At 43.6% G+C, this 24,059-nt stretch overlaps 1 protein-coding gene across 1 annotated transcript; it reads left to right on the forward strand.

The window, feature by feature from the left end:
- Positions 1 to 24,039, forward strand: LOC311007092 (protein NLRC3-like; the record flags this gene model as incomplete). The annotated part of the gene is made up of 10 exons (XM_084000179.1): positions 1 to 86; positions 1,334 to 1,611; positions 6,129 to 7,932; positions 8,034 to 8,221; positions 8,758 to 8,881; positions 9,084 to 9,218; positions 9,345 to 9,518; positions 19,212 to 19,258; positions 19,407 to 19,484; positions 23,804 to 24,039. 10 exons carry the CDS (start codon positions 1 to 3, stop codon positions 24,037 to 24,039), a joined length of 3,150 nt encoding a protein of 1,049 aa, XP_083856305.1.
- Between the last annotated feature and the right edge of the window lie 20 nt (positions 24,040 to 24,059).

Here is a 24,059-nt window from a genome sequence, read left to right on the forward strand (position 1 = left end):
ATGGATCAGTGTGAGGACAGAGAGGAGGGAGCCCCCCCCTCTGAAACCACTCTGTGTGGGGAGCAGAGCCAGACCGGAGGTCAAAGGTGAGATGAGGATCTCTAACTGTCCAGGACTCAGATCACTGGAGATAGTACTGTTATCTGATTGGAGGTTTTTATGTGACAGGGTAGTGCATTATTGTTTTACTACTATTATATATAAAAGTGAATAACTCATTTAAATCAACAAGATGTTGTCTCTCACAACAAGATCAGAAGAACAGAGCAGAGAGGCTTTATTGTGATTGTAGAAATATACAGTTAAATTCTGCTGGACGGCACAAATACATATATAAAAAAAATGTAAAGATATCCACAAGTTTCCAAACATCATCTCTGGTCAAAACTGGAAGCCGGTTTTGCATGGAATTGTACGTTTACGTTTCCATAGTTTTCAGTCATAGTTGCGGTAAACGCATGGATCTATTAACGCTGGCTTTTAACATGGATGTCAATTTATTGTTAAAAGATGGTGTGATGATACATGCATTTTACAGGTTTTCACTGAAAAAAAAGAATCCATGCATTTACCATGACTAATGAAACCGGAAGCACCAAAGAGCAAAACCGGCTTACGTTTTTGACGTTTGGGAAAAAGGTGAAGGAATATCACTGATAAAAGAGTTGATGAATTGCAGGAGATCCTAATTGCTGTTGTGATTAAAGCCCTGAGTTAAACATCAGGTAGATGTTAACAGTGCAGAGTGAAGGTCAGTAACTCTGTCTGTGGTTCAAGTACCAATTCTGCTGATCAAATGTTCATTGGAACAAATGAACCAGTTTCAGCTTTTAGATCGTCATACAAACTGTAATTTTAGAAGTCTTGCTATTTACTCACATATATTGGAAATAAAGCTGTCTGACCCAGAACCTGCAACCTGATAGCTGTTTGAGAGAATGCACAAGGAGAACCACACTGCCTTGGCCATTTGTGCTGTTCTAAGAAGAGATTCAAGTGCAGTGTTTCCACTAGGATTTTTTTAACCAGTGGTGACGGCACACAATGGGTTCACACAGACTGAAAGAGGGAAAACACTGAGTTCAGGAGAATCGGCTTGTGGCTCTGCCTCAGCTTTGTGACACCATAATGAGAGGTGACCAGAGTTTCAGACAAGTTTGAATCCATCTGACCATCTGTTTACCTGTTGGGAGCTGTTCATCTCTTCTTACGCCTGTAACCTGCAAAAATTGACGCACGATAAAACAGAAATTTGAAAAAAACAACAACAACAACAACAAAACAGTTAAGTCAGAATTGAGTCATACTAAACTGTTTGTCATTCCTCTTGCAGCAAAAAGATGGAGACACCTCGACAGATCCTCTTGAAGACTTTGGAGGGTTTGAGAGACAATGATTTTGAAAAATTCAAGTGGTACCTGTGTGAGAGCCTAGAAGACCTCCCATCAATCCCAATAAGTAAACTGGAGAAAGCAGACAGGTTACAGACAGTGGATCTAATGATCCAGACCTACTGTGAAAACACTGATAAAGTCACAAAAACAATCCTGGAGAAGATGAATCAGAATGATCTACTGGGAAATGTCACACAGTGCATCTCAGATCCCAAAAGTAAGTTCGATCAAAAATGTGATGTTATAGAAATATTGAAGAGTGGTCAGTTAAAACCAGGTTCCTCTCCTGACCACTAGAGTGAGACTCCAATCGTGATTCAGACTCCATAGATGCAATTTTACAGCAGAAATAAACATGTTTACAGCCTTGTACAGAGCAGCTTTGGTCTCCATGACGACTGTTTATAGAACTTATCTGTTACCCTTAATTAACGGCTAAAGTTATGGAGACCCTTTTGAATGACAGGTGAACGTTTGTCCCTTTTGTCAATTTTTTGATCAGCTGGGACGTGTCATCACAGAGGTGAAGTCAGTCTTTATTTAGCCTACAGTCTGTGGCTCCAGCTGCAGTGCTTGTTGGCTGAACAGCTTCTTAAATCCCAATAGGAGCTTTGTGCCCATAAATGAAACTGGTAGTTTACAGTTTAAACTCCTCATACTGTCCTTGGCCAGAGCAGCAGGATGGTGTGGCTAACTCTTTGTTGTTTCAGAAAAGTAAATGCCAGCTGCCTGGACGTCTCTTGATTCTTGTTGATCCCAAATTATCTCTTAAACGTAACCTTCAGTATTGGTCGTATACTGTCGAAGCTCACCCATCTGGCTTCAAAACACAGAGATTTAACATTTTAAAATAATTTTTATTGCATATTAATGTAGCCGATGTCGATCTGGCCCTCTGCGTTGTGTTTCTCACGGCCTGCCCTAGGTGGGGTTCGATCCCACGACCTCCCGCACCGGAGGCGACGATGCTCACCTCTTCGCCAAGAGGTTGACAACCGCTTGGCAAGTTGGTTAGCACGTCTTTTATGGGTGGAGTGAGTGCACATCCGTTACACTCACCCCCGCTGAACTCACTCCACCCAGGGCATCCGGGTCACGGCACCACTGTAGCTGATGTCGATCTGGTCCTCTGCGTTGTGTTTCTCACGGCCTGCCCTAGGTGGGGTTCGATCCCACGACCTCCCGCACCTGAGGCGACGATGCTAACCTCTTCGCCAAGAGGTTGACAACCGCTTGGCAAGTTGGTTAGCACGTCTTTTATGGGTGGAGTGAGTGCACATCCGTTACATTAACATATCACAATTTAGTGAAAGTCACATGAACTTACTGATGCTACCCTTTAAAGCAATACTTACCTTTCTGGAACTTTTGCACATTTCTTTGTCTAAGTTAAAATGCTATTAATAATCTGATGATACATTAAAATGTAAGAGAAACCCAACAGGGTTAAAAACTCATCATTTTTTCATTCTCATATAATTCTGAGAAAAGTCTGACCAATAATATTATTCGGTCCGATTAATAAGATTTGACGAGCGACCGAACCTACTTTAATATGTAATCACTTTGTGCACCCCTCTCCTCCTCTCCCCCCTCCCGACCAGGAAGAACGCTTATTGACAGAGCAGAGTAGCAGGACACAGAGAGCAGAGGAGACTAGAGTCACAACACACAAGAAAGAAGGTTTTTGGAAATAAATAGTTTTTTAAAAGACCAATAACTGCAGCCGCAGCTGGTCGCGGAGTTTCATGTCTGATATTGTAACGTTGATAGTGATCAGCCCCGAGTGATACGTAAACACAGGAAGTCACATGTGTCTATAAAGCATCCAGTGCTAACGGCTAGGGGGCTAGGCTACTGTTAGCTCCCTTAGCTCTGTGAGTTCTCAGCGGTCCGGACCCGGTTGAACTCCGGACTGGCGCGGCTCGACTCGGCTCGGTCTGGATTTATTTTGGCCCTGAACCAGCGCATCAGGTGGCCGCCAGCCCGGCTCGTTGAGAACTGTAATCTGTAACAATCACTTCCCCTGGGTCTCCAGTAGCAGCAGGCTAACAACAGTTTATTATAAAACTCATCAGTCATCATCACTGAGTCCGTTTATACGGTTTAAAACTCCGGTGTTGTGTTTGTTTGTGTTGTTCCCGTTTCACTCGCGTTCCTGTTCTGTTTACCGTTGCCATGCCAACGCATGCAGCAGGGAGGGAGGGGGCTCGTGGAGATGCGGCAGGAGGGAGAGGTGGGTGGGACTTGTGAGGGAGGTGGAGCTGTTGATTTTCAAATGTTTGTGCTGTGCTGAGTGAAATGCCAGATCGGTAAGTATTGCTTTAATTTCCTTTGTTCATATATCATTGTCTAAGTGTGTTGACTGATAATGAGCAGTGTTAGGTAGCTTTTACTGCTTTGTGAATGTGATCAGTGTTCATGATTATATTCCACCTCAGAGAATTTGAGGCACTAAGTAGGGATGTCCAATACTGGAAATTTGCCGATATTCGATATTCCGATGTTGTCCAACGCCTTAATTTCCGATAATAACCAATACCGATATGCAGCTTTTTGCTCCAAAACTGATTATTAACATTAACATATTAACACATTAACATAGGCCTATCTCCAGTCAGGAATTAACACATTACTGTATGACTACTTTTACTGTGATGCCCCACTGGATGCATTCTACCAATTAACATAGTTTATTTGTTAACAGACACACACACACACACAGACGGAAAGACACACAGACACTGTCATGGCCGGTTACATGCTGTCATTCCAACATCCCACAACTCCAACATCCCACCACTCCGACATCCCACCATTTAGACATACTGCTATTCAGTGGCGGCTGGTGACTGAAAAAATTAGGGAGGACAGGAGGAACACCAGTCCACGGCCTCATTTTATTTTATAGCACTACTTCTCCCTACTTTATTATATTCAATGAAAATTAAACAGTAAAACAATGTCTTACAAGATTTCTTAAAAACAACATAATTTTATTAAATCTTACTGTTTTCAGATTAACACAGGCCTAATGAAAAAGACAGAGCCATGATCTTGGATGTGGGATGTAAAAAAAAAAAAAAAACAGGCCAGTGTTCAACACCTGTAAATGCCACAGTGGGGATTTACACCCTCTGATTTAAAAAGGAAAAACAAAAACCATGAAAATCTGTAATTATTAATAACAAAACAAAGTGTTCCACTCAAATTACATACATATTTGGCTTTTACCTCTTAGATATAGCTATGCTTTTACCTGAGCTGATGGCGGAGAAAAAAAAAAAAAGTCCGGTCGTGTCTTTGTTTACCCTCCAGCTGCCCAGGTCACGTAACTGAAAACTATTAACAATCTCTCTGACTGCTTCTCTCTGATATCTCCTAACAGTTTATCCAGAAATCTGCTGATATTTCCTTTCAAATCGATGCCAATATCTCTGAAAACTCCGTATTTCTTGTGCTAGGAGCAGCATAAGCAGCACGGCTGGGAGTGAAAGTTTGGCGCACATAGCAACAGTAACCAAGGGGGGTTGGAGAACTGTCATTGGACCAACCTGCTGTCAATCTTGTGTTCTGATTGCTGATTGGTACAGAAGAGCCTCCTCCGTCATGACGTCATTTTACGTGTCTTAGCCAATCACAGGTCAGGATGAAGACATCCTAAATGCATTGAGTCAATGGAAGAAGATCCCGCCCCGAGGCCAGTTAGGGAAGTAAAAATCTTGCCACCTCCGTAGAGCCCCCACCTTCCTGCTCCCTGCTCCTCACACAGCCTGCTCTGTCTCCTGAGCCTGCTGGCGGCGCAGTTGAGCCGTTTTAAGTGGATTTTCTTCCAAAAAACAAACTTTTTTTATGATAAAATACATATATAATATTTTATAAATTATACTGAGATTTGGTAATGATTTATTTCAACCAGTTACTCTTTCTTAAATAAAAAATAAATTTTCCTTTTGCCTCTCAAAAATAGAGGAGGACCAACCTCCTCTGCCTCAATGGACCAGCCTCCTCTGCTGCTATTCCGATATGCGAACGTCCCACCATTCCGACAAGGTTTTCAATATAAGGAAATGTGCGTTACCCAACAGGCTCCTCCCTTCTTTAAGACATGCTGATAGAGGAATACCCACATGGTTGTGTGCAATTCCGCAGCAAAGTGCAGACAGGGACTAGTCTGCCTGTCTAGCCTCTACCTGGTGTTTTTATTAAACTTAACCAACTCCTTTCTTCATTGCCTAAACCCAACCAGTGAAAAATCTTTTGGGGAAAAAAATACGCTATTAAAGGAATTGTCGGAAAGGCAGGATGTTTAGAAAAAGAAAAAAATACCGTCATTCCGACTATAGGAGGAAAGAATTGTCGGAATGACGGGACATTTGATAGAAAATTTTAGAAAAATTTTGACAATTAGAGGCCAATGTTGGACTGGTGGGATGTAGGAATGGCGGTCCCTTATCCTGCACACCTGCACACAGTTCTTCCAGGAACTTGACTGGCAGGTTGTTGAAGTATCTTGGAGAACTTGCCATAGTTATTCTGTGGACTGAGGCTGTCTTAGTGTCTTCTGGGAGAGGTTCACAATGATGCTAACATGGCAAGGAATTGATCTCTTTGGAACAATTATTTCATAAAAACCTGCTGAATGATAACAGAGAAGGAGTTTCCATGATTCATGTTTTCTATGCAGTAACTACAATAATAACTTTTCATTGACATCATTGGTCCTTTATTCAGAGATTCTCACTGGCTGCCAATGTAAACTCAAATCTGCCCTGAAGAAGAAGTTCCAGTGTGTGTTTGAGGGCATCGCTAAAGCAGGAAACCCAACTCTTCTGAACCAGATCTACACAGAGCTCTACATCACACAGGGATGGGCTGGAGAGGTCAATGATGAACATGAGGTCAGACAGATTGAAGCAGTGTACAGGAGACCAGACACACCAGAAACAACCATCAGACAAGAAGACATCTTTAAAGCCCCACCTGGAAGAGACCAACCAGTCAGAACAGTGATGACAATGGGAGTGGCTGGCATTGGGAAAACAGTCTTAACACAGAAGTTCACTCTGGACTGGGCTGAAGACAAAGCCAACCAGGACATACACTTCACATTCCCCTTCACCTTCAGAGAGCTGAATGTGATGAAAGAGAAAAAGAAAAAGTTCAGCTTGGTGGAACTTGTTCATCACTTCTTCTCTGAAACCAAAGCAGCAGGAATCTGCAGCTTTGATGAGCTCCAGGTGGTCTTCATCTTAGACGGTCTGGACGAATGTCGACCGCCTCTGGACTTCAAAAACACTGAGATCCTGACTGATGAGACAGAGTCCACCTCAGTCAACGTGCTGCTGACCAACCTCATCAGGGGGAACCTGCTTTCCTCCGCTCGCCTCTGGATAACCACAAGACCTGCAGCAGCCAATCAGATCCCTCCTCAGTGTGTTGGCATGGTAACAGAGGTCAGAGGGTTCACTGACCCAATGAAGGAGGAGTACTTCAGGAAGAGGTTCAGAGATGAGGAGCAGGCCAGCGACATCATCTCCCACATCAAGACATCACGAAGCCTCCACATCATGTGCCACATCCCAGTCTTCTGCTGGATCACTGCTACAGTTCTGGAGAAGCTGTTGAAGACCACAGAGGAAGGAGAGCTGCCCAAGACCCTGACTGAGATGTACATCCACTTCCTGGTGGTTCAGACCAAAATGAATAAGGTCAAGTATGATGGAGGAGCTGAGACAGATCAACACTGGAGTCCAGAGAGCAGGAAGATGATTGAGTCTCTGGGAAAACTGGCTTTTGAGCAGCTGCAGAAAGGAAACCTGATCTTCTATCAATCAGACCTGACAGAGTGTGGCATCGATATCAGAGCAGCCTCAGAGTACTCAGGAGTGTTTACACAGATCTTTAAAGAGGAGAGAGGCCTGTACCAGGCGGCCAAGGTGTTCTGCTTCATCCATCTGAGTGTTCAGGAGTTTCTTGCTGCTCTTCATGTTCATCTGACATTCATCAACTCTGGACGCAACCTGATGTCAAGAAAGAAATTTACCTTTAAACTTTTTAAACTGTTCAGAGCCAAATCATCACATTTGTACCAGAGTGCTGTGGACGAGGCCTTACAGAGTCCAAATGGACACCTGGACTTGTTCCTCCGCTTCCTCCTGGGTCTTTCACTGGAGACCAATCAGACTCTCCTACTAGGTCTTTTGACTCAGACAGGAAGTGACTCACAGACCAATCAGAAAACAGTCCAGTACATCAAGAAGAAGATTGAAGAGACTCCTTCTGCAGAGAAAAGCATCAACCTGTTCCACTGTCTGAATGAACTGAATGATCGTTCTCTAGTGGAGGACATCCAACAGTCCCTGAGATCAGGACGTCTCTCCACAGACAAACTGTCCTCTGCTCAATGGTCGGCTCTGGTCTTCATCTTACTGTTATCAGAAAAAGATCTGGATGTGTTTGACCTGAAGAAATACTCTACTTCAGATGAGGCTCTTCTGAGGCTGTTGCCAGTGGTCAAAGCTTCAACTAAAGCTCTGTATGTGCACATATACCCATCTACATTTACTGTATCTTCTTCTTTTGTCATAACAAAAATATAATTATTTGTTTACTTTTGTTTTCCTGATTCCTCTTCAGACTAAGTGGCTGTAACCTCTCAGAGAGAAGCTGTGAAGCTCTGTCCCAAGTCCTCAGCTCCCAGTCCTCTAGTCTGAGAGAACTGGACCTGTGTAACAACAACCTGCAGGACTCAGGAGTGAAGCTGCTGTCTGGTGGACTGGAGAGTCCACACTGCAGACTGGAGACTCTCAGGTCAGGATACAGATGTTTGTTAGACAGCTTTAACACCCTTCTGTAAGTTGTTGGTGATGATGCTCAACATCTGTTGTGATATTCAGCGGCCTGTTGAGATTCTCAACATCTCAGTACACATGATTTTGTAAAATTGGGGATTCATTATATTTTCTATCTCTAGTCTGTCAGGATGTCTGGTCACAGAGAAAGGATGTGCTTCTCTGGCCTCAGTCCTCAGCTCCCAGTCCTCAAGTCTGAAACACCTGGACCTGTGTAACAACAACCTGCAGGACTCAGGAGTGAAGCTGCTGTCTGGTGGACTGGAGAGTCCACACTGCAGACTGGAGACTCTCAGGTCAGGATACAGATGTTTGTTAGACAGCTTTAACACCCTTCTGTAAGTTGTTGGTGATGATGCTCAACATCTGTTGTGATATTCAGCGGCCTGTTGAGATTCTCAACATCTCAGTACACATGATTTTGTAAAATTGGGGATTCATTATATTTTCTATCTCTAGTCTGTCAGGATGTCTGGTCACAGAGAAAGGATGTGCTTCTCTGGCCTCAGTTCTCAGCTCCCAGGCCTCAAGTCTGAAACACCTGGACCTGGGTAACAACAACCCACAGGACTCAGGAGTGAAGCTGCTGTCTGGTGGACTGGAGGGTCCACACTGCAGACTGGAGAATCTCAGGTCAGGATACAGATGTTTGTTAGACAGCTTTAACACCCTTCTGTAAGTTGTTGGTGATGATGCTCAACATCTGTTGAGATATTCAGCGGCCTGTTGAGATTCTCAACATCTCTGTACACATGATTTTGTAAAATTGGGGGTTCATTATATTTTCTATCTCTAGTCTGTCAGGATGTCTGGTCACAGAGAAAGGATGTGCTTCTCTGGCCTCAGTCCTCAGCTCTCAGTCCTCAAGTCTGAAACACCTGGACCTGAGTAACAACGACCTGCAGGACTCAGGAGTGAAGCTGCTGTCTGGTGGACTGGAGAGTCCACACTGTAGACTGGAGACTCTCAGGTCAGGATTCAGCTGTTTGTTGGACAGTTGATCTTCAACATCCTTCTGTAACTTGTTGGTGAAGATGCTCAACATCTGCAGGATTTTACTGTTGATATGATTTTCTATCACATTTTCTATCTCCAGTCTGTCAGGATGTCTGGTCACAGAGAGAGGCTGTGCTTCTCTGGCCTCAGCTCTGAGCTCCAACCCCTCCCATCTGAGAGAGCTGGACCTGAGCTACAATCACCCAGGAGCCTCAGGAGAGAAGCTGATGTCTGCTGGACTGAAGGATCCAGACTGGAGACTGGAGACTCTCAGGTACAATCAGACAACAAGGACTCAGTCTTTCTCCTGTCTTTTATGTTTCCCTACTCGCTCAGTCATCATGAACAGGGATGCAAACAGCGCGCCGAAAAGCGAAACTCGCTTTTTTCATGACCAATTAGGTGACTTGTGAAACTGTCACGTGAAACTGAGGCAAACTCATTCATGGTTGTCTCTGATTATACTGATAACAGCCTACCGCCAATGTAGTCGCAAGACATGTGCGCTCATTAAAGCGGCGCGTATCTGCGTGCAGTCCCCCCGCCCCCCTGTGCATCCGCGACATGCATGGTTCCCTACTATGCTGTGTCAGGCAGATGTTTCCACGGAGCTCTGCCCTGTTTCAGAGGTGAAGGAGAGACGTCGCGTCCGCGATGTAGAATGTATTCAATTCAAAAAGTGAAACTAACACATTATATATGTCCATTAAACACTGAATGAAACATCCCATGTCTTTATTTCTTCAGTTTATTTTAATAGTAATAATTATGACTAACATTCAGTGAAGACCTAAAAATCAGTATCTCCAAAATAGTATTGCAAAGGAATTTTTTTTTAAAGCATTTTTAATATAGAAATGTTGGCTTTCTGAAAACTATGTCCATCTATATGCACTCAATACTTGGTTGGGGTTGAACTACTGGGAATGGACTTTTCCGTGATATTGTAATGTACTTATTTGTTAATGGTGTTATCATTGGAGCAGATTCTTTATAACACACACTCAGTAAGCACATCAACAAGACAACGACTTGACTGTAAGACTGTGCAGGTTTTCATGTAGGGCAGATGGAACAGAAATACATAATATTGAAGATGTACAGTAAACCTCTGTAGGCCCCTCAGTCTCCATTAGGGGTGTAAAGGTATATCGTACTTCGGTATACCGCGGTGGTGTAAAGCCACGGTGGTGACACCGTGAGATTTTCAAGCTAACGTAGCTAACGGTAATTAATTAATTATTTTAATATTAACTCCACTTACACGAAGGGAACTCAAAACATTTCACTTCACGTTCACATGCAAGTCGGCCGGAAATAGCTCGCTCCTTCGTTGGTTTATCTTTTTTTTCCCTCTCCAGAGCTCCCCCACAGTTCTGGGAGGCACATGTCACTGTGCACACATGCTTTTGTTTACAACGGGCTTTCAGATCTGCTCCGGTGCCTGTAGCTTGTAGACCAATCACAAATCGTGATTGTTTGAAGCTGAAGGAAACCATAGAAACACGTTGTTGGAGGGAGTGGACGGAGGGAAGGAAGGGGGGGGGGTTTGGCTCGTGGTCGAAGAGCAGTGTTTGCTAAGCCCTGCTACCTGCTAACATTGGGCTAGTGCTAACACGGAACTAACGCTAACAGGGAGCTAACGCTAACACGGCCACACACAGAGACACAGACACACACACATGAATAAAGGTTCCAAAACACGAAGGCGTGTGTGTGTCATGACGTATTACATTACCTTATAAAAGATCCATGGTGTGTGTGTGTGACATGTTAGCGTTAGCTCCATGAAGCCACAAGCACAAGCTGAACTTAATCAGTATGTGACGTCATGCCAAAGAAAAAAAGACGAAAGAAAGAGAGAGATTGAAGGAAAGAAGGAGAGAGAGAAAGATAGACTATAATAGATAGATGCACGGAGAGATGCATAATAGGCTGTGTGTGTGTTTACACAGACATGTCTCTGTGTAGAGAGAGATACTTTAGTGACTGAATATAATTACATTTTGCTGATACTTAAGTATAAACTGTAACATGCAGTGTTCAGGCAGTCTGTAGATACTTCCAGACGGGAGACGACGTCGGTCTGCAGTTCACTTTATTTACAACTCTGCATTCACATACACCTATATTTCCGGTATGTCTGTCCTCTAATATGTTCCCTACACAACAGGTACACACATCTGCTCTCGCTACATCTCCCCCCTTTAGTTAACTGTCACTCTCCCTTTTTTTCAGTAGTGGATAACATCACCTGTAAACATACAGTATATTCTGGTTAACTTCTGGTATAACAACCATTTTTTTTCTTCTTTTAACTGACACTTTGGCAAATATTTTCTTTCAATATTACATACTCTTGCTCTTTTTTTTTTCATTGAACAAACATTAAAACATATACATCTTTATTCTCTAGGGGTCGGGGTCGACTACCCGGGTCCCCAAGCTGTGCAGGGTTTATTCTGCCCTGTGAAACAAACCACAGCTTTCTATCTAGTCTACAAATCCAGTCTGTTTGGTGGTCTTATGGTCCGGCCCAATCTAGTCTCTCTGGCAGTCTCTGGAACGACCCTGATGTGAGATCGGTTTCTCCTGAGACTTCCTGAAGGCAGGTCTATGTTGTAAGACCTGGGTGTCTGAGCTGAACCACTGACAGTCCCTGTTTCTTTTGTGTCCTTCACCCAGACCCTTTGTCCTGGTCTGAGATCTTGTCTTGTCTTTGTGTTGTGTCGTTTGTTGAACCACGAGGCCTGTTTTTCTTTCAAGTCCTGATCTTTCTGTCTGAAAGCCTGGAGGTCAGGCCATCTTGGCTGTAGCTTCTCTTGGCTGACAGGCAGAGGCGTCCTGATGTTGCGGCCCATTAGCAGCTGTGCAGGGGATGAGCCGTGTGACAAGGGAGTGGCTCTGTAAGCCATGAGTGCCTTGTGTGGATCCTCCCCCTTTTTCAGGAGAGATTTCACCGTCCTCACGGCCCTCTCAGCCTCTCCGTTACTTTGAGGGTAGCGGGGGCTGCTCGTTGCGTGCTTGAAGTCATAGTCTCTGGCGAAGGCTGCAAACTCCGCTGCAGAAAACTGGGGGGCCGTTGTCCGTGATTACGGTCTCTGGGACCCCATGGCGAGCAAAAATAGACTTCATCTTTCCTGTCACGTGCGCTGTGGTGGTGGAGGTAAGGTTAGCTACTTCAATATAGCGCGAATAATAGTCAACAACCACAAGGTACATGGCATTGTCCCACTGGAAGAGATCCGCTGCCACACGCTGCCATGGCCTTTCAGGCAACGGAGTCGTCAGCAGCGGCTCTGGCGCACTGTGAGCCTCACGTGCACAGGTTGCACAGTTTTCTACTCTCTGTTTGATCTGTTTGGTCAGACCTAGCCACCACATGGACTGCTGTGCTCTGGCAACACACTTTGTTATACCTTGGTGACCTTCATGTATTTTGTTGAGCATTTCCTCTTGCATTGTGACCGGGATGACGAGTCTTTCACCTTTCATCAGTAGTCCATCTACAACCAGCAGGTCCTGGTGATACTGCCAGTACAGCTGTAGTTGAGGTGGAAGAGCTTTTCTGCTCAGAGGCCAACCTGTCTGTACCATGTTTTTCATCTGTGTCCTGTGCCGTCCTGATCTGCACCAGCCTCTGCTCTGACGCTGGCAAGCGCTCCATTATCAAGTTGAGGGACACACACACATCCTGTTCCAGCTGTCTTTCCTCTGGTGTAGGCGGGGCTTGAATCGGTGCCCTGGACAGTGCATCCGCTGTGATCAATTTCTTTCCAGGCACGTGTTCTATCTTGTACGTGAAACGAAGCAGTCGCAACCTGAATCTCAGAATGCGAGGTGGCAAGTCATCTAATGCTCTGCTGCATTAGGAGATGCAGAGGCTTGTGATCAGTCTGTATCAAAAAGTCCATCCCTATCAGGTAAGACTGGAAACGCTCACACGCCCAGGTAAGCGCGAGCGCCTCCTTTTCTATCTGGGCGTACCTGTGCTCAGTCTCCGTCATGCTGCGTGATATAAAGGCGACTGGCCTCCATTCTCCAGACAGCTGCTTCTGAGACAAAACTCCTCCCAGCCCAAAGGAGGAAGCATCTGCTGCAACTGTAGTCTCTCTGTGCAGGCAGTACTGTGCCAGAACTGTTGGTGAGCTCAGTTCTTCGCGCAGCTCATCAAACGCTCTCTGCTGCGCACTCCCCCACACCCAGTCAGTGTCCGACTTGAGCAGGTCTCGTAGTGGTTGTGTGAGCTCTGCTATGCGTGGAGAGAACTTTCCCACGTAGTTGACCATGCCCACAAACCTTTTAACATCAGCTGCGTCTTTGGGTGTGCGCATCTCCGCGATCGCTTTAATTTTGCCCGGATCTGCATCAATGCCCCTTGCACTGACGATGTGGCCCAGGAACATGACCTTGTCGACTGCAAACTGACACTCGTCTCGTGCAGTACAGTTGTTCAGGGAGTGTGCTGGTCCTTTTCCACATCGTCCACAGTTTTTCTTAGCCTGACTCTCGCCAGACCCTTGTAGTTCCGCAAAGCTACGCTGAGCTCCACACAAGGGTCTGGGACTGCTCCATAGGCGATTCATTTCAGAAGGCGGGGCCTTGTAAAAAAATCTTGTATGTGATTGGATAAACCACTTGTCCGTTATCTTGAATGACGTGCTCAAGCTCTTGCCAAACCCGGTCGGAAGAAGAGCGAAAACATCCTTGCCACCAATAAATGCCTTCAAAACCGTTCTCTGTTCATCTTTCAAAGAATTAATATTCGATAGATTCGACAAAACAGTTGAAATAGCAGAATCAATGCCAACGCACGACTCCTCACTGCGAGCCGCCATTGTTGTTTGACTCAAACAGTCGCTTCAGCGCTACGTCACACCTCAGAAAGTCCCGCCCGGCGATCCTGATTGGTTCATTATTTTTTGCTCCGGGGAAGAAGTTTGCATTGGCCTCGAGTCCAGACCCTTGTGTGAAGCTGAGCTTAGCGCCTCTGGTGGAGCTTTGCGGAACTACAAGGGTCTGGCGAGAGCCAGGCTAAGTTTTTCTGTCCTTTCTGGAAATCCTTTCGTTCCCGTCCGTAGGTTGTTTTCCCTGTCTGGTAATCTCTGTGTGACTTTTTCTTGAATTTCAGCAAGTCCACACTTGCTTCTCTTTGTTCTGTTGTTTTTGTTTCTCTCACTGTAGGTTGCTGTTTTTTAATTTCTTCATGTTGTCTTATTTTGGTAACAGCTTTTTCAAGTGTTAATTCACTGTCCATTTGCAGTTTTTCAGATAGGCCATGATGCCTTATCCCTACCACTAACCTGTCTCTGATCATTTCCTCCTGCAGAGGGCCATATTGACAGTGCTCTGCTAGTTTATAAACTGCAGAAATGAAGGCTTCAGCCGATTCACCTGGCTCTTGGCTTCTCTTATTGAAACGAGCCCTTTCATAAATAACATTATATTTGCATAAGTATTTATCAAAGGCTTCCTTTACTGGGCTGTACTTCTTTAAATTTGCCTCACTTAAGCCTAGTGTGCCCAAAATATCGTCGGCTTTATCGCCCATAGCATAAATTAATGAGTTCACTTGATATTCTTCATTCTTACTGTCCAGTCCGGCTGCCAGCCGGAACCGTTCAAACCGCCGAATCCAGTTGGGCCAGTTAGCAAAGTCCGAGAAGTCAAAGTTTTCAGGTGGGCTTATGGAGAAAAGGGAATCCATTGTTCTGTCTCTTTATTGTTGAGCAGGCTCCTCTGCGTTGTCTCTTGTCCCGTTGCAACACGCTCCCTCGCCGTCAGTCTAACTAGCTATCTGCACTCAGTTTCTAACTGCAGGCTAGCGTTAGCTTAGCTTAGCACCGACCGCGATTCGCGGGTCGTGTTTATTTATTTATTTATTTACCGCAACTCGCTGGACAACTTCTTCCGAGCGACCGTCCGAGACGGGATTCAGCACTCTTCTGACACCATGTAACATGCCGTGTTCAGGCAGTCTGTAGATACTTCCAGACGGGAGACGACGTCGGTCTGTAGTTCACTTTATTTACCACTCTGCATTCACATACACCTATATTTCCGGTATGTCCGTCCTCTAATATGTTCCCTACACAACAGGTACACACATCTGCTCTCGCTACATAAACCAAATATAAGTTGTATTACTTTACATAAAGCATGTACTTTAATTTTAATACCGTCACCGTGAAATACCGCGGTATACTGTACTAATACCGTTACCGTACCGTACTGTGAAATCCCATACCGTTAGACCCCTAGTCTCCATAGCAACAGATATGGTTCATCCTCCTCCTGTGATAAATTATGTAGTAATGATGTCCTGTAGGACACTGAAAACCATTACACTCATTACTTAGGGCGCTTTCACACCTAATTGTCCGGACCAAGGTTTTTTTTTGTTACATTGTTTCCATATAGTCCAGTAAAGTTCGCTTTCACACTGCTATTATGACAGCGGACTAAAGTATCCACCGACGTCATGACGGATGAGCTTGCGTCTGACGTTAGCACATAGAAAGTGCTCTGAAAAAAATAAAATCAAAATATGTGTAAAAAAAGAAAAATATAGCCTACTGCTGGAAAGCACGCTGTGGTTTGTAATCGCGGTGCAGAAGAGTGAGTTTAGAGCGGATGAAAGGAGAGAAAAAAGAGGGTTGTGCCGCGGCGAAATTGATCAGAGTGGCAGCGATCAGCTGTTTTGTGTAGTGGAGGGGAACACACACGCTACGCGCGATCCTCCTGTCAGATGCGGCTGCATCTCTCCAGGTCACTTGTGTGTGAGAGAAATAAAAGCTCTGACTTGCTGGGGCAGACGTTGTTTGGTGTCACTCGCTGATAAATATCCGTCTTTTTCAGACTTTTTTCAGCGGAAAAAATAGGTATATTCGGGTCAATATATAAAAAAAAAATAGGCTGGCCTAGGCCTATATGAAAAAAAATGCATGTATCGTTTGGGGATTTATATTAAACACTCTACTGTTTAATTCCGTGTAAACGTTTACAAGTGTAGCCTACACTGACAGACCCATCCTTCTGACCAATTCTGGATATAATATGATCTCCTCCTCTCCCCAAGTGTTGCCGCGGCTCCTCTTTCCTTTTTTTCTGTTTATTTACGTTTTTCGGCACGAGCAAATCTGACGTTATTTCCTGTATTTGGTCTAATAGTTCGAACCTTCCAAAAAAATGCTTTCACACTACGCAGCATCGAACCTTGGTCCAGGATAGTCTGGACCGAGACCACCTCCTGAGGCTGGACCAAAGACTCGGTCTTTAGTCCGGACCGTGGTCCGGGGGAGCTTTCACACCTGTCAATTTGATCCGAACTATCTGTAAAGTCCGGACCAAACAAGGTAGGTGTGAAAGCCCCCTTACAGTCAGGTGAGACAGCCTCCATCAACAGAAACTGTTGTAATGTGACCAAGGTCATTGCATTACTTATCCTTAGCCTTACTGCGACTAAGCACAAAGTTCTTCATGTGTCCAGCCTTACAACTTTGCTCTCCAACGTCACCACGTTCATGTGTAACGGATGTGCACTCACTCCACCCATAAAGGACGTGCTAGCCAACCCGCCAAGTGGTTGTCAACCTCTTGGCGAAGAGGTTAGCATCGTCGCCTCCGGTGCGGGAGGTCGTGGGATCGAACCCCACCTAGGGCAGGCCGTGAGAAACACAACGCAGAGGGCCAGATATGACATCGGCTACAGTGGTGCCGTGACCCGGATGCCCTGGGTGGAGTGAGTTCAGCGGGGGTGAGTGTAACGGATGTGCACTCACTCCACCCATAAAGGACGTGCTAACCAACCAGATATGACATCGGCTACATATGCAGGGGGGCATACCCCCCAGTTCTCTCTGTCATCCCTGTCCTCTGACTTCCCATCTAGCGCCATTATCAGGCCAATGTTTGAATTTCTTCACTACTTTGGTTTTAAGTCTATTTTCACCTCAGGCACCTTTTTTTATATATTTTCTTCACTGTGACACATTTTAAATACAAACAAAGATCAGACACAGATTAATTCAACAACATTTAAAGAAAAATACTTTGACAGAAATGACACAGGAACATTTATTTTCCGTGAACCTCAACTTTGTAATTTAAAAAATTTTAACATTATATTCTCAAGTCAAGTAATTTGATTTTGATTTATCAGGGACTTTACAGTCTGCAGCATAAGGCCTCTGTTTATTTGTCACATTTAAATATTTAAATGTGTTACGTTTTAAATAGGAGGATCCAAATGCAGACTCAATTGGCAAAAGTATTTATTTAGAAAAAGGTTATTACAAGGAAATCAATGTACAACGGAAACAAAGTAGCAACAAAAGAGTCAATGAGCCTAAGTCTCGGAAAGGGGGTAAACAAGGAATCCAGTTCGAACAGAAAATAACAAAGTACAAAACAAGGGACTAGAAATACAGAACTCTATAATTTATTATTTGTTCATAAACATGAGGTGCATTTTTACCATGGTCCCGTCTCAACCTAGCCTCGTAAACCAGCCTCTCGCGGAAATGCATTTCATTTCATTTCTCGGGAGAGTCTGGCCTCATCCCAGTTGTAAGCGTTTGGGGGGGGCGGGAGCTGGGCGGGAGTAGTAGCGTTGACAGACAACCCCAATCAGCAGGTTGGTGTAATGACGGGGCCTTGCACCAGTCGGTCCCTGATTGGCCGACGTGCTGTGTCAATCACAGCGGCGACGCTGATTGGCTCGGCCTTCTGAGGGTTTCAGGCCAAGCGCTTACAGCAGGGATGAGGTCAGACTCTCCCTCAGAAATGAAATGAATTGCATTTCCAGGAGCGGCTGGTTTACGAGGCTAGTCTCAACCATACCCCATATGTGTACAGTTGAGACACCTATAGAAACCTACTGATGATGACTGAACATCAAAGGTCAAAGGTCAAAGGTCTCTTTATTGTCATACAACACATGTTAAAAACATGGGATGAACAAAATTTCGATGCCCTGGTCCCGTGCCAGCCCACTGAGATAAATAAAAATAAATAAATACAATAAAGAGAAACTGTAGTTAAAAAACTATGGTAATGTCATTTAAAAACAAACATACTGTAAAAAAAAAGAAAAAGTGCAATAAATAAAAGATAAAAGATACAACGACAATGACAATGACAGCAGCAGCAGCGCCCTCTGGCAGTTTAACATCAGTTGTAAATTCAAAAAACTATTTTTAAAATGACAATTTGACAAGATATTTTAATACAAATTCATTCCTCTTTTTTGAAATTAAAAACAATGGAATATTATTGTATTAATAATGTAAATATTATTATATTATAATCATGTAACATAATATTAATAGTATATTTTAATATAACACTGTTCAAAGATCACAAATATTAAATGTTATTTCCATTTTCTTTCTTTGTGGTCTTATTATGACTTATAACATGTTATTGTTAGCCTAAGCTGCATACTGTAATTTAGGAGCATGTGATGTAATAGAAAAAACAGGGGTCGTTTGGATAAACTACGTTCGTGAGTGGGTGAGAGGAGCAGGGAGACTGGGCTGAAGCTCGGTCTCTGGAGAATTCTGAGAAAAAAGTCAGAACTCACTTATTTTTATTTTGGGTTATCTTTGTCTAATGTTAAAACTTGTCTGATGATCTTGAACATTGAAGTGCGACAAATATGCAAAAAAGTAAGAAATCAGGAGCAGAGCAAATCCTTTTTCACAGCTCTGTAAACGACAGTAGACACATAGAATCTGCTGTTAAACTGATCTGTGAACAGTCGGTCAACACTTCACTGGTTTAGATGTAAATTCACTTCATTATAAGAGACGACTTTAGAGACCTACATTTCCCCTTCTGTTGAGGAACATCAATGAAAACACAGAGAAGATCAGTGGTGACTCTTCTTCTTCTTCTTCTGACAAACTGCTTCATGTTGAACAGTAGTTTAGATATAAAATCACTCTGACTGTGTTTCTTCCTCCAGGCTGGACCATGGTGGAGAGCACAGACTAAAACCTGATGTCAGGAAGTGTAAGTGTTTAATTTAATTTAATGTGACTAATGATCAGACAGCAGCTCTCTGTCAGTTTGTCTTTAAATACAATGTTGATTCAATAATCAATCAATGAACCATCAGATGATGAACTGCAGCTGTGTTGTGTCTTGTTCTCTCCATCAGACGCCTGTGAACTGGAAGTGGACATGAACACAGTGAACAGTCGCCTCAAACTGTCTGACAACAACAGGACGATGACACGTGTGACAGAGGATCAGTCATATCCTGATCATCCAGACAGATTTGACTTCTGTCCTCAGCTGCTGTGTAGAACTGGTCTGACTGGTCGCTGTTACTGGGAGGTGAAGTGGAGCGGATGGGTTGATATATCAGTGAGTTACAGAGGAATCAGAAGGAAAGGAGAGAGTGTTGACGGTTGGTTTGGAAGAAATGATCAGTCCTGGAGTCTGATCTGTCATCATGGTGGTTATTCTGTCTGGCACGACCAGAGAGAAACACCTATCACCTCCTCCTCCTCCTCCTCCTCCTCCTCTGTCTCTAACAGAGTAGGAGTGTATGTGGACTGTCCTGCTGGCTCTCTGTCCTTCTACAGAGTCTCCTCTAACAGACCGATCCACCTCTACACCTTCAACACCACCTTCACTCAACCTCTGTATCCTGGGTTCTGTATCCAGTTTGGTTCCTCAGTGTCTCTGGTTGATGTGTAGGATGGAGAGTCTCTGGAAGTGACAGCAGCTTCAGTCCTGTGCTTTAAATGTTGGTGGTGGACGAGGTTTCACTTTGCTTTCTATTTTAATCTGTTCAGAATCATGTTCAAAACACATTCATGTTTTTTGTAACTCTGGAAACCTTTACTTAATAATTTGCAAATATATACTAAGAGATTTGCAATGTGATGAAATGAATGAGAAATACTATTCTCTTGTGAACAGTTGCCAAGTGGTTTGGATGTTTGTCCATGTTTTTTGATAAATAAATGAGCCAAACCAATGGAGGACAACTGTAAAACAACACAGATTAAGAGCTACAGTATTTAAAACATACACAGATTAAAATAACGCAAAGAATGTATGAACTTTACTCTCTGTTTTCAAAAACTGCTCACTACTGATGTCAAAATATTCACATTCAACAGTTCATCTGCTTTTCACTGTTATTATTTCATAAATGTGTTTATGTATTCCCTTATGTATGTATCTTATACATACATCTTATGTATCTTATGTATGTATTCCCTGTTTTGTTGATATGAACTAAACAGCACGTGTGTGTGTGGTTCGTGTGGCTGCAGTGGCAGCAGCTCACCTGCAGGTGTCAGTGTTGTGCAGATGAAACGAGACACAGCTCGAGGCTTCAGGTGAGGAGAGTTCAGGTGTAAATCATCAGATTAATTAATGTAAAGAATATTAAAACTAAACGTGACTGTTTCTTTGGATCAATAAGAGAAATTGTGATGTTAATAGAAATGAACAGGTTTGATTCCCAGTGCTTCGATTCAAGATTTCTATTTTCTATCTTTATATTTTTTAATTGTTGTTCATTGTTATGTTGAAATATGTGACCCTGAGGAAGAGGATCCAAATCAATTAATAGAATAAATCAGGGGCGGAGTGGCCATCGGGAGGACCGGGAGATTTCCCGGTCGGCCGGCGGCCAATAAACTGAAGTGAACCGGCCCGCAAGCTGCCCTGCGTGGCCGTGTGGTGTTCACGAGTTAGAAGTAACATTTACTGCACGACCCCGTGATAAACTCCAAGCTCTACCTCTATGCGTATTGAGGAACTCCATCCATTACTTGTACCCCTTTATGTCTCTCTACCTCTCACTCATGGTTGCGATAGTGAATTAGACTCTCATCAATCCAGCCTACTAAATGATTTTTGTTTAGCCTCCTATCTTTATCTAATTATTTCTGTTCAATGTTACAGAACTTTCATGACCACAAAATATAAAAGTAACTAGCAATTTAATTTGTTTGTTTGTTCTTAAACTAATGTAGAATGGTGCAAAGCCTCATGGGAAATGCGTCAGCCTATCACTGAAAGTTATCATTAAACTAGCGGCTACGGCTAAAAACAGATCGACTCACGGAAGCTACCCAGCAAACCTTATCAGTCCTGCCCGTGTGTAACGTTATCTATAAGTTATATTAATTTAACAAGACAACACAGTCCGTGCTTTACTGTAAGTGGGCCAGTGCGCGTCGGTACGCGGACCGCGGTACCGTTACGAGCCGGAACCTCTCACATCACAGCAGCAGCTGCTCTGTCTTCTCCATGGGCACCGAAGCATGTTGGTGAGTAGGACAAGACCCGAAACCGTGGCGTTTGCAGCGCGCTGTCAGTAAAATCCATTTGCAGAGTTGAGTAGTTGAGAGGGGGAAATAAAGGAATAAACATGACTGGATGTAATGTTATGGTCAGCAGTGTTAAGTAGGCTAAATCTGCTTGGGAGGCACTAATTGCAGCTCTTTCACTCTTTTTTTTTTTTTTTAGCTAGATAAAAGTAACAATGTGTTAAAATGCACCAGAATATGGGAAATGGTGTAGCCTTTATAAAAAAAATTCTGGGGGAGGCCCCCAGACCCCCAATTAAGTTGTTTCACCCACATTTCTTTTTTTCTTCTGGCACTCATATATTTTGCCATATGGAATGTCACATAGCTCTGTTTGAGCGGTGAGCGGTACAGAAATATGTAAATGGTGTGTGTGTGTGTGTGGGGGGGGGGGGGGGGGGGGGGGGGGTTGGGCCGATGGTGGGCCGGTGCGGTCAGAATTTTCCCGGTAGATTTTGGTGCCCCACTCCGCCCCTGGAATAAATCAATGGTTATATTCAGATGAAAGTGTTGGTGCATCAGTCTGATCTCATTAAGTTTAAAGATTATTCAGCTTTTACAGGTTAAACTGAATAAAATGTTTATTGTTTGTAAATTGTAATTAAATTCATCATAAAAGACAGAACAGCTTCATGACCAATGTTCCTTTAAACGTATTAACAATAACAATATTACAGTAACAATACTTATTATTATGTGATCCTTTGACCAGATTTATTCAGTCTCAGGTTTAAACTCTTTTTTTATTTTTTATTATTAAATCTACATGAGATGTTAAAATATGACAAAAATGAGTCCAATTACACTTCATCTCAAACTGTCAGCACCAACAATAAGACTGATTTCATTTATACTTTATGTGAAAAATAAAACATAACAATAAAACACATCATGACACAAATCAACATTGAGAATCTGTACAACAATAAACCTCTGACTCATTACAGCTGTAATATGATAATATGATAATAATAAAACAAGGTGAGGTCTGAAGAGTCTTTGTTCTCTGTGTTTCCTCTGCAGACAGAAAAGGGGGCGGAGTTATAGATCTACCTGTTGTGACCTCACTATGACCAACTGTAAAGTTTATTATATGTGACTGACACAGTTCCTGTCTGTTTAATAAAAGTGACACTGGAACGACCTTGAAGACGATAAATCCACTGCAGCTTCATAAGAACATTTAGGTTCTTCAGTTACATGGATAAACAATATAAACATGGAACAGAAACACTAATCAATATGTAGTTTGTATGAACGCTGACATATAACTCGTATACAGATGTTTTAATCAATAACATGTTTTATTATGTAATAAAAGCCGTTAGTGGTTTAATTAGCGAAGCTGCTGCTGCAAAAAGGAAAAGGAACATTTCTGATGTGTCAGTCTGAGACCTGCTGAGCTGCTGCGGACAAAGGAGGAAATATTCTGGGTTGTTTGACGTCCACAGAGGAGGAGGAGGAGGAGGAGTGGGAGTGTGTGCAGAGAGCATGGTGGTCCATGTTGGTCCACCTCGTCTGTGTGAACTGTCCTGACGTCCTTTCACATTCACCAGCAGGTAAACACACAGTGGGAGAGCACAAACCTCCTCCTCCTCCTCCTCCTCCTCCTCCTCCTCCTCCTCCTATAGAAACAGAGCAGGTTGAGCCGGAGCAGGAGGCCGTGATGGATCAGTGACGACAGATGAAGGTCGAAGGTTCAACTCTTCATCAGGAGGGAAACGTTCAAAACTTTTACCGTCAAAGTTTATTTGTTGAAATGAAAAACTTACATTTGGTGGTTGTAGGATCTGATCACTGGTAGATAGATAGATAGATAGATAGATAGATAGATAGATAGATAGATAGATAGATAGATAGATAGATAGATAGATAGATAGATAGATAGATAGATAGATAGATAGATAGATAGATAGATAGATATATAGAACAATAGATAGAACGATAGAACGATAGATAGATAGATAGATAGATAGATAGATAGATAGATAGATAGATAGATAGATAGATAGATAGATAGATAGATAGATAGATAGATAGATAGATGAAAAAATGTAAACTTCATTCACAGCTGTATATTCTTCCTGAGGTCAAACTTCTTCATCACTTCTCTGGGGTTAAGTAGGCTAGAAGTAGTTGTCTGAGTGACGTCACGTTGGGCAGATAACGTCATTATTTACGGGGTGGTCTCGTGCAGAAGTGTTGACAATAAAATTCAAATGAGGCTGTGCGCTCGAGCGCGGCGGACAGAGGAGGAGGCAGCTGATTGGTCGCTGCGGGTTCTTCATTCAGCGCAGCGGCTCGTCGAGCGGAGACCGAGTCCCGGTCTCAGTCTCTGCCCAGGTGGAGCCGCCAGGACCGGGACCGGAGAGCACCGGACCCACCGGACCGGGACCGGAGAGCCAGGACAGCTGTTTCTTTTTCCCGCCTCGTCGTCTCGTGCCGCGGCCGTTTGGATGAGCGCAGTGCGGTCAGTGGAG

The sequence above is a fragment of the Trachurus trachurus genome (genome assembly GCF_905171665.1).
Source record: "Trachurus trachurus genome assembly, chromosome: 24".
NCBI lineage: Eukaryota > Metazoa > Chordata > Actinopteri > Carangiformes > Carangidae > Trachurus > Trachurus trachurus.